Source organism: Globicephala melas, chromosome 20 (assembly GCF_963455315.2).
Source record: "Globicephala melas chromosome 20, mGloMel1.2, whole genome shotgun sequence".
NCBI lineage: Eukaryota > Metazoa > Chordata > Mammalia > Artiodactyla > Delphinidae > Globicephala > Globicephala melas.
In genome coordinates this window covers 9,931,531-9,942,469 of record NC_083333.1, presented here as the reverse complement: position 1 = coordinate 9,942,469, position 10,939 = coordinate 9,931,531, and the positions used below count along the sequence as shown (strand labels likewise).

The 10,939-nt window shown below is 53.0% G+C and overlaps 1 protein-coding gene across 1 annotated transcript; it reads right to left on the bottom strand.

Annotated features, from left to right (window-relative positions):
* Positions 1-1,348: 1,348 nt before the first annotated feature.
* AIPL1 (aryl hydrocarbon receptor interacting protein like 1) lies at positions 1,349-9,336 on the bottom strand. Its single transcript, XM_030862342.2, has 6 exons — positions 9,241-9,336; positions 8,457-8,636; positions 3,735-3,923; positions 2,552-2,728; positions 2,284-2,425; positions 1,349-1,551 (listed from the first exon to the last, which is right to left on the bottom strand). The coding sequence occupies exons 1-6, from the start codon at positions 9,334-9,336 to the stop codon at positions 1,349-1,351; spliced, it is 987 nt and encodes a 328-aa protein (XP_030718202.2).
* Positions 9,337-10,939: the final 1,603 nt, after the last annotated feature.

Genomic DNA, 10,939 nt, shown 5'->3' with positions numbered 1-10,939 from the left:
AGGTGAAGAATAAATACCAAGTTACAAAAAATAACCAAGCTAAGAACCAGCAATGTAACTATCCGAAATTAGGAGAAGGGGAGGGAAGGAAGGGATCAGAAAGCATCAAAGCATTCAATTCTCACTTTTCATTGACGTGAGGTAAAAAGCAGAGTCCGCCTGCCGATGCAGGGGACACGGGTTCGTGCCCCGGTCCGGGAAGATCCCACATGCTGCGGAGCGGCTAGGCCAGTGAGCCATGGCCGCTGAGCCTGCGTGTCTGGAGCCTGTGCTCCGCAACAGGAAAGGCCACAACAGTGAGCGGCCCACGTACAGCAAAAAAAAACAAAAAAAACCCACACACGTGGGGAAGCTGATTTAAACATATGGAGATAGAGAAAACTACCAAAAGAGTAAAACACAGGGTCCATTAAACTGCTAGCTCGGGGCTTCCCTGGTGGCGCAGTGGTTGAGAGTCCGCCTGCCGCTGCAGGGGACACGGGCTCCTGCCCCGGTCCAGGAAGATCCCACATGCCGCGGAGCGGCTGGGCCCGTGAGCCATGGTCGCTGAGCCTGCGCGTTGGGAGCCTGTGCTCCGCAGCGGAAGAGGCCGCGGCGGTGACAGGCCTGCGTACCTCAAAAAAACAAAACAAGAAAAAAAACCGGCTAGCTCTAGGCTAAGGGATGGGAGAGATAGGGCAGGAAACTTCATTTTTATCCATAAGCTCTTCTGTGCCCTTTGGGGTTTTGGGGTTTTTTTTTTGTTAACCCTGGCATGTATCAATAAAAAATGTTGCTTGCCACGTTAGCAAACAAAGGATGTTGCAGCCACCCACAATGTGCACCCTGAGAGGATTCAGGATGGAAAAAAGGAGGATGCTGAGTCTACATATAATAATTAAGGTGTATCTCAAAGGAATGTTTTCAAGGAGCCCAGAATCTCGCATCTTCCCGGACCGAGAAAAGTGCTAAACTCATTAACTTGAGATGTCTGATTTTCTTTCATTAATGGTAATCTTTTGAAGTTCCGACTATCTGGTCTTTGTTGCAAAAACTCCTATACATCCTGGCTCCTCCCTTACCTCTTCGGAGCAGTCCCTCAGGGCTATCTGAGAGGCTGTCTTCTGGGGCGGGAGTCCTCAGAAAGTCCGCTGAATAAAACATAATTCTCAACCTCTAGGTTGTGCATTACTTTTTCAGTCGACACATGAATTATTTTGACTTTTAAAATTAAAAGTTTAAAAAGTGACACTGCTGTCCGGCTGGGGCGGAAGGGTCAGTGTGCGGCGAAGTGGCGGCGGGCTGGGGCGGGTTGAGGGAGGGGCCAATGGAGGCGGGAGCCGGAGGCGGGAGGTCTGGCGCCTGCGCACTAGCGCAGCATGCTCCTGCAGCGCAGCCGCTCCTCCTCGCGTTTCTCCTCCATGCGGTTCTCCAGCAGACTCAGCTCCCTGCGCACCACCTTCCGCATGGACGGCTCCAGCTCCAGCACTTTCTCCAGGTCAGCCTTGGCCTCTGCCTCATTCCACACCTCGGCGTGAGCCCGGGCCCGCACGTAGTAGGCCTTCGCGATGCCTGCGGGGAAGACCCAGCTGGACCCGCCACCCAGACCCAGAGGCAGCACCGACCCCGCGCCCGGCGGGGCTTGACCAGCTTACACAACCCTTAATCTTGACCCTGAGCCTTGACCTCTCTGTACCTCCAGAGCCTGTCTCCTCCACTATAAAGTACGGACGATAATAATCGCAGTACCTACTTCCCGCCCTTCCGCGGACCCTTCCAAGGCCCTGCAACTTAATTTACATTCACAACTTTCTATTCTTTTCTTACAGAAGAGCCCAATCCCTGCACCAGTCCCTTATGGTCACTATAAGGATTAATTGAAATGATAAATGCAGAGAATTTAGCGTGTGACGCAGAGTAAGTGATCTTGTAACATTCCTCAAACATCGTCTTCACAAGTATCACCATATCCGCGCATCACGGATCCTAGAATGTACTTAATATTGTTCTCTGTATTGATTGCCCCCGTTTTTAAAACCCGTTTACTGCTCCACACAGGTTTGGTGAGCTGCTTATATTTTGCCCCAATGCACCTTAAATAAAATACCTCCCACAATAAGCACAGCTCATCCATCATCTGTGATATCGTTATAGGCTTGGGAAAACCCTGCTGCGTGGAGGCGAGTTTTGATGCCCTGACAGGGTCAGAAGAGGCCACCGGAGGTCTGTGCACGTGACTCTGGGCCCCTGGGCGGGATTGGACACCCTCCTCCCCCAACCCCGGACCTGCTTCACGCCACCCACCTGGGTGGTGCCGGAGGATGTCACTGGTGTGCTCCAGCACCTCATAGTATTCCTCCTTCTTCAGCAGACACTGGCAGTAGTTCAGGATCAGGGTGTTGATCATCTTCTCCAGCTTCAGCCACTGCACCTCCCAGGGTTTCTCCTGCCCGGTGAAGAAAGGTCTGCTGCTGCCCTGCCCCCACCCCTCTCCCCCACGGCCAGGGTCAGTGCAGGGCTGCTCCCCCCACATGCGCCCCACTTCCCAACCCCCTGGCGGGCAGCCTCCCACCTTGATCTGCAGGTTCCTCAGGCAGACGATGGCTTCCTGGTACTTGGTAGAAGCCTCCTCGTAGCGGCCCAGCTTGAAGAGCCGGTTTCCTTCTCCATGGAGAATGGGCACCGCCTGCATCTTCTCATCTTTACTCAGGTTCCAGGTCTCCCTCTGGTACTCGCTGGGGGCCTCCACCTGCCCCAAGAGCTGCAGGTCAGTAAGGCAGGGACCCCGAGTGCTCGAAGCCCAGCAGGGCAGTCCCTTTCCCTTGCAGGGGACCAGAGAAAGTGGACGCAGCACACCTTGCTGAAATCAGCTCTTCATTTTCCACAGTGAAGATTGCGGGTAGAATCATGCTTGCTGGCCAAACACATAGAAACAGGGGAAGGAGGCAACAAGCCCCCCACCCAGGACCTCACCCTAGATCAGAGCCTTTGTGCAAATTAAGAAAAGGTACTCCTTTGTCAACACACTTTACTTCTAATATTCAGAAAATTGCCATGATACTCGTTTCATTAGAACAGGACACTTTATTGCCATCTGTTGGGAAAATATTATTATAAAAGCACAAGTATATAATGTCTCTAATGAGCACCTTAGAGGGGATGCCCTCTTGCAGCGCACAAGCCGCCCAGCTGTTCAAGCAGACCCCTTGGTGACACAGTTCTTACTTATTTGCACTCACCCATGTAACCCTCAGGCTGAGCCTCAGCCTTGGCCATCAGCTGAGTCCTGCCCTGGTTTGAGCCTCTCCCACCGCCCCACAGCCAGGGGCCATCAATCATTCTGGGGTCTGGGGGAGAGACTGTTGATGGTTCCATGCAGCCTCTCCCACTATTGGAGAATGAGATCGGAAGCCACAAACCATAGGGACTGGGGCTGAGGATGTAATTCTAGACTTTTGGGAAAAAATGGAAGTAGATAACCAATAGAAATAAAGAAGAAAATAAGAAAGAAGAAAATAACATTTTTAAAAATCAGTCCCAAAAGGGCTTTTCCCTTGGAAAAGGCAAAGTACCGTTTTTTGGGGGGGAGGGGTCCAATTCCAGTTCCCCTGTGGTGTATGAACCCTTCTTCTGAAGAGGAACTGGGTGATGTCCAGTGACCCGTGGGGCTGGGCTCCCCTTGATGCCCACTGACCCCTGTTGCTCTTTGATGCTGGGACAGTACCTACCCCACCTCCCATGCCCCAGGGTCACACCTGCAGCAGCTCTATTACGAAAATCAGTGGCTGCGGCTCCTTCTGCAGCTCATCCAGGTCCTCGTAGCCCAGCGTGTGGTAGGCGAACATGTTGGCCAACCCACACGTGTGCACGTGCCACTCAGTGGGGTCCTTGCCCTCCGCCATCTGCCGCAGGCTCCGGGACAGGATGGGGTAGACCCCTGTGTGCTGTGGGGAAAATTGGGCGGATGGCATCAGGCTGCCTGCTCAGAGCCAGCTGGGCCACAGAGAGTCCCACTCTGGGGCCCCCCAGAGCAGGACTTCTGCTCTCTCCCTACTCCTGCCCCATGGCTGTTACTACTCGTCACCCCAGCGTACCCCCCACTAATCACTGTGGTTACCTGTGTGCCAGGGAGAGCACGCTGCACCTGTTAGCTCCTTTAATCCTTAAGGTGACCCAACGCGGGAGGCCCTACTATTCTCCCCATTTTAGAGATGTGGGAACTAGAGCCCAGAGAGGTTAAGTGATTTGCTTAAGGTCACACAGCTAGGAAATGAGAGTCAGGATTCAAACCCAGCTCCGGGGACCATGCTTTAGCCACAATGCTATGCTGCCTCTTGCTGGCCCTTGTGGTCGACTCAAACGGGTTTCTCTCCCAAGGAGACCCCTCAGTCCGTGAAGCCTGTCCCCGCAGGGACGGGAGCATGGAGAGCTGTGGAAGGAGCAAGGCTCTGGGCCCAAGAGGGCCAGGTTGGTGTCCTGATGGTGCAGCTGACTGACAGTGAGTCCAGGTCACTGCAGCTCCCTGAGCTCCCATCCCCTGGATTGCAGCTATCTGATAGTGAGGCTGGTGTAGGGGTTAAATAAATGAGATGGCGCGGATATAGGGCCAGCTCATCACAGCTTCACCCAGCACCAGGAGCTGGGGTGGCCACCCTCGGGGTGGAAGAAGGCTAGGAAAATCAGCTGCTTGGCCTCCGGCAAGGCCTGTGGCATTTTAGGCCAGCTTGGCCTCAGCTGCCCCATCTGTGAGCTGGGATGCCCCCAGACGAGCTCTGAGAACCGCTCTCCAGGGGCTGGGTCCTGAGATGGCCCATCTCAGGCTCCTGCACCGCAACTCCAGTAAAGACACACCACTGGGAAAGTGAAGGGGCAGGAATGGTCCAGCTTGGTCTCCAAGTCACCAGCAAGGGGATGAAGGTCACCCCTTCCCTACCTCCACCAGCCAGGATTAGCCCGGAGTACCTTCAGCTTCTCTGTGAGCTGGGTGACCAGATGGCCGTTAAGCCTGTTGAGATTAAAGCTGGATGAAGGGAGGGAGGGGCCCCCCGGGAACAGCTTGCTGTGGGGAGGGCGCACTCCTGGCCCTCACACAGCAGCCCCAGCTCGCAGCCCCCTGCCTCCCAGAAAGTCAGTGCTCAGCTGCTGACCCCAGGAATGAGAGGCTGCTTGGACATGACCTCAGACCAAGGCCTTGTCCCATTAGCCACCTGCCACCTTAGCACAACCAGGGATGCTGGTTGGCACAGTGGACTGTAGGATGCCACCGGGAGTGGGCAGACATCCCAAGAAGAAGAATACAGGCCAGAAGAAGGAGCAGAACTCCAGGGCCCTGCACCCACCTCTGCAGCATCTCCACTGAGACTGGGCAGGGGGACCCCGGGACCACTGCCCCTCTCTGGGGCTTCAAGGCCACAGCCTGTTTCTGTCCGAGGGGCTCTATCTATCTGGAAATTGCAAACTGGCATCCTGGAGGCCACCATTCAGCTCCCAGATTCGTTTTGTTTTATCCTTCACGTAATTAGTTGCCAACACTTAAGCACTGAGAGAATTCATGGACTAATGAAAATCTCTGGTTTGTCTATAAAACTCAGACTATCCAGCCACACCGGACCTGCCTCTTTCACACAGCAGCCATCCCGTTGGAGCTCAGGAGCAGCTGCCCACTGTGAATGGAGCAGATGACCTTCAGTCACCCAGGGGCCCTGGCCCTTGTGGTATTTGAGTTTGCAACCCCTGGCATCACCAGACTGGGCACCAGCAGAAAATTCCTCATAGAGACCAGTGTGCTCCCTGGGTAGAGGGGGTGGTAGTACATTTCAGGGCAGAAGCTCCCAGAGCCCCTGACGGCCCCTGCCTCTTCACACTCCCTGGCCTGGATGCTAACTCTCTTCCCACTTCTAGGCCTGGTGAACTCCTATTCATCCTTCAATACCCAGCTCAATGTCATCTTCTTGAAAAAATTCCTCCTATGATCCTCAAGCAGTTAGTTGCTCCCCTCCTGTGGCTCTAAACCACTCTGTCCTCACTCACGTATATCGTGGTACTACCTGCCCTGCATTGTAATTGCTTAGGTGTCTGCTCCTCCCCCAGAATTCAAGTTCCTTGAGGGATGGGGACTTTGCCTGTTTAGTCTCTAACACCTAGCACAGGCCAAACCTGGTGCACTGAATGTTTTTAGATAGACCTACAGATAGATGATGGGTGGATGCAGAGTGATGGAAGAATGGATTATGAATAATTTTGGTTGAAGGGAAGGATGGGTGAATTGATGCCTAAGTGTGTGGATAGAAGGATGGATAAAACATGGATGTATAGATGGGTAAATGACTCTGGAAAGAAGTGTGTGTATGTGTGTCTGTCTGTGTGTGTGTGTGTGTGTGTCTGTCTGTGTGTGTGTGTGTGTGTGTGTGTGTGTGCATGTGCAATCACAGCAGCTGTGAGCTGAGGGGAGATGAGGGGGACTATTGGAAAAACCAGTAATCGTCGTGGCATAAAAATTACCAGCCTGGGCTTCCCTGGTGGCGCAGTGGTTGAGAGTCTGCCTGCCGATGCAGGGGACACGGGTTCGTGCCCCGGTCCGGGAAGATCCCACATGCCGCGGAGCGGCTGGGCCCGTGAGCCATGGCCGCTGAGCCTGCACATCTGGAGCCTGTGCTCCGCAATGGGAGAGGCCACAACAGTGAGAGGCCCGTGTACCGCAAAAAAAAAAAAAAAAAGTCAGTGGCCCCTGGTGAAATAATGGATCTGGCCGTCCACCAATGGCTGCTAAAGCCACTGCTTGATATCAAGAGGGAGCTTGGCTATTCACAATCACCAGGACATGGAAGCAACCTAAGTGTCCATCATCGGATGAATGGATAAAGAAGATGTGGCACATATACACAATGGAATATTACTCAGCCATAAAAAGAAACGAAATTGAGCTATTTGTAATGAGGTGGATGGACCTAGAGTCTGTCATACAGAGTGAAGTAAGTCAGAAAGAGAAAGACAAATACCGTATGCTAACACATATATATGGAATCTAAAAAAAAAAAAGGTCATGAAGAACCTAGAGGTAAGACGGGAATAAAGACACAGACCTACTAGAGAATGGACTTGAGGACATGGGGAGGGGGAAGGGTAAGCTGAGACAAAGTGAGAAAGTGGCATGGACATATATACACTACCAAACGTAAAATAGATAGCTAGTGGGAAGCAGCTGCATAGCACAGGGAGATCAGCTCGGTGCTTTGTGACCGCCTGGAGGGGTGTGATAGGGAGGGTGGGAGGGAGGGAGACGCAAGAGGGAAGAGATATGGGAACATATGTATATGTATAACTGATTCATTTTGTTATAAAGCAGAAACTAACACACCATTGTAAAGCAATTATACTCCAATAAAGATAAAATTAAAAAAAAAAAAAAAGGAGCTTGGTAATGGCTGGGTCAGGCTGTCAACATCTGAGCCCACCAACCAATCTTAACATCACAGTAAGAGAGGTAAGCAGATGTGGAGGTACACAGGTTATAGAAAATACTGGGGATCGAGGAATGTGTTTGACAAGTCCACGGCAAAGCAACCAGCAAAATCAGAACATGGGAACTTCAAGACAAGTTACCCAGTTTCTTCAACAAATCCACGTCCAGGAAAAAAAAGAGAGAGGAGAACCCATAAACGAAAGGAGACTTAAGAGATGTATTAACAAAGCTCTGGGCATGGACTTTGTTTTGATCCTGATTTCAGCAAACCAACCAGCAGGAGTGAATGAGGAGACAACTGGAGAAATTTGAGCAGTGACCGGATACTAGCTGGCATTAAGGAATTATTGGGTTTTTTTTTAATGTAATAAGGATATTGAGGTCATGTTTTTTAATATCCTTTTTAGAGATACAAATTGCAGTATTTACAGATGAAATGCTACGGCGTCTGGAATGTGCTTTAACCAGAGGGGATGAGGAAGGAAAGTGGATGGGTTTAGATGAAACAAGACTGGCCGTGGAGTGATGGCGCCTGGCATAGGGTGATGGGTATTTGGAAGTTGATTATGCCTTTTTGCCGACTTTTGTATAAGTTTGAAAGTTTCCATAAGAAATGTTTGTTTAAAGGTCAGTGAGTTTTGCCCTTTCTATCTGGACCACCCAGGAGAATGCCTTGTCTGGATGACTGCTAAGGGTGCTATAAATGAGAAGACAATTTTGCAGTGTTGGTAGGAGTGGGGAGAAGGGCAGAAGACGACCAGCGGCCAAAAGTCTCCAGGATCCAATAATCCTGCCCAAAAGTGAGGGCTGTGAGGTGGGCCCTGCACCCACATCCCACCAGCCAGCCTTGACACCGATTGTCACTCTAGCAGCACCTATTCTTTTGGGGGAATCCATCTTCGCCGCTACCGTAGCTGAGAAGGAGCGGGCAGGGTTCTCTCTCCAGAGTTTTGTTTTACCCTCACTTTCCTGAAACACAGCAGCCCTGCAAAGCGGATGGGCGGTGCCTACTCACGATGGTGTCACACCAGAACTCGGCCACCTCGCTGAACCGCATGGACGTCAGCAGGATCTCCCAGACCTCCAGCTTGAACATGTTCCCGATGATGATGTGCATGGGATGGCCCACCTGCTTGCTGTCATCTATCACCGTCCGCTCATCATCACATTTCAGGGTTCGGAAATGAAAGGTCACCTGGTCACCAAGAGAGCAGACCCTGGTCTAGACATAGCTCCCGAGGCCCAGCAGAAGCCATCCCTATCACCGACTCCCTGGGCTGTCCTCTCCCAACCCCCATCAGACCTTAGAGCATCCCCGCCCACCAGCCTGCCCTCCCCGACTCCCTCCTAAAGGACCCCATCCCACGCTCGACAGCTCTGCAGGTCAGGAAGTCCTGCCTTAAACACGCCCTAGATCTGAGGCTGCAGACCCAGACACATCCGTCGTCCGTCTAGGAGCCCACCAGAGATCCCCGGACAAACACCCCGAGCCCTGAAGGCCCCTCCTTCTCCCTCAGCATTTGGGACTTCAGAAAATTCCCAAAGCCCCACCCGCATTCCACGCTGAAGTTTAATTTGCAAAGTATCAAAAAAAACCCCGTGAATGGGCACCACTTCAGAGCTACCCAGATGCCTGGGGCAGAGGCAAGGGGAGGGGCGGTTGATAATTCCAGCAAGGACCTCCTGGCCATTTGTTGGCAAAGCTGACGAAGGCTGTTTGCAGTGCCCTGTGGCCAAGCTGGAATGCAGAAGGCTGCCATGGGGGCTTTTCACTGGTCTGGGGGGCGGGCCGCACTCACTCGGGCTCCGGTGATGAAGTTTGGGAGCTCCCCCGTGCCCCCATGCAGAATGGTTTTCTTGATCCCTTCCACGTTGAGGAGCAGAGCGGCATCCATGGCTCCAGGTGCAGGGTGATGTCCAGCCCAGCTGAGATAATCTGCCTAGAGGAAGGCACTTAGGTGGCTGAGCGGGGGAAGGGCGGGGGGGGGAGCGGGGGTTGGGTATGAATGAAAGGAATAGGGTGGAGCCACTCCCGGCAGCCTGGCCGCCGTCCCATCCTCTGCTTCTAGCAGTGACGCAGGGACCCTGCCTGACATCCACTGTTACTGCCTCAGCTTCTGTTCCATCCCACCCTAAGAAGGAGGGAAGACAGCTGGAGCTTTCTTAAAGAAGACAGGAGGGGACTTCCCTGGTGGTCTGGTGGTTAAGACTCCACGCTCCCAATGCAGGGGGCCCGGGTTCGATCCCTGGTCTGGGAACTAGGTCATGCACACCGCAGAGAACATCCCACACGCGGCAACAAAGTTCCGCGTGCTGCAACTAAGACTCCGTGCAGCCAAATAAATAAATATTTTTTAAAAAAAAAGGCAGGGGATCAGGAGTGACCAGCAGCAGAGAGGACTCAGGCCACTGAAGGAGGAAAGGAGGGGGCACTGCAAGCCCCCTTTGCCCTGCCTGGTCCTGGGGCGTTGGTCCTGGTCTCAGACTCTTTGTCCCTTTGGAGCCTCGGCCGGGGTGCAGTCCCGCTTCCCTCTTTCCTATGTCCCGCTATCTCCTCCCCAAGATCTGCCCGCAACCTGGCTTGGGAGAGCACTAAGACGGAGTAAGAGAAGGGGAGCAGGTTTGGAGAAAGTTAAGGAACCCCCACCAGCCCTGCTCCTGTCTCCCCTACAAGGTCTGGCTGAGGACAGTGAGCTCTCCCGTCCCCTTTGCAGGGTCTCATCCCTGTGCCCTGGCCCCCCGGGCAGAACTTATTCTGGGCATTTGGGGTTTAAAAGTGAAAAATGATGTGAAGACGTGGTGTTTGGCGCCACCTTGTGGCCAATTCAAGCTCTCATGCCTGGTCTGCGCCAGGCCTTGAGAGGCTATGTTAACAGGGAGCAGGGACACAGGACCCTGCCACAGGGAGAGACGAGAACACGGCACCAGGAGCCCAAGAGAGCTGCGTTCAAAAGGCTGATCCCACCTCTTATTTCCTGACCTTGTGACTTTGGTTATCTCCCACCCTATCTCTATTTTCCCAACTGCAATGGGAAAATCGACCTCTCCTGCCTCCCTCTCTATGAAATTGAGAAGCTTCCCTGAAAAGTGAGTGGGACCCCAAAACCCAGCATCCCTAAAAGTTTTGACTCCCATGAGGAACGATTGGCATACAGCAGGGCCAAGCCTGGGCCAACTGGTCTGGGTCACAAACCCAGACTGGAGCAGCCCAATCACCCCTCCAGGACCCCTCCCTGAGTGCTCAGAACCTCCCCACTGTGGGCCCAGCTCCATCTCTCTCTGAAGACAGGGGATAAGGTGGAGGGGGGTTGTAGAGGTCCTTCTTTTCTGTTCCGTTCTTTCTGCAGCCACATAGCAACCTAGAGCAGCCTGCATGCGTAGGAGGCAACATGGTAAAACTACAAAGAAAAATCAGAGAGATTCCCATAAAAGTCAAGGGAGGGGGGACACAGAGCAGGGGCAGTGGTTGCTTCTGGGGTCCTGGCAATATTCTGTTTC

Coding starts and splice junctions, on each gene's coding strand:
- AIPL1 (XM_030862342.2), bottom strand. CDS start 9,336: ATGGATGCCGCTCTGCTCCTCAACGTGGAAGGGATCAAGAAAACCATT. Junction 8,637..9,240: donor ACTTCATCACCGGAGCCCGA/GTGAGTGCGGCC, acceptor CTTGGTGACCAG/GTGACCTTTCATTTCCGAAC. Junction 2,729..3,734: donor TCGTAATAGAGCTGCTGCAG/GTGTGACCCTGG, acceptor CTCTTGGGGCAG/GTGGAGGCCCCCAGCGAGTA.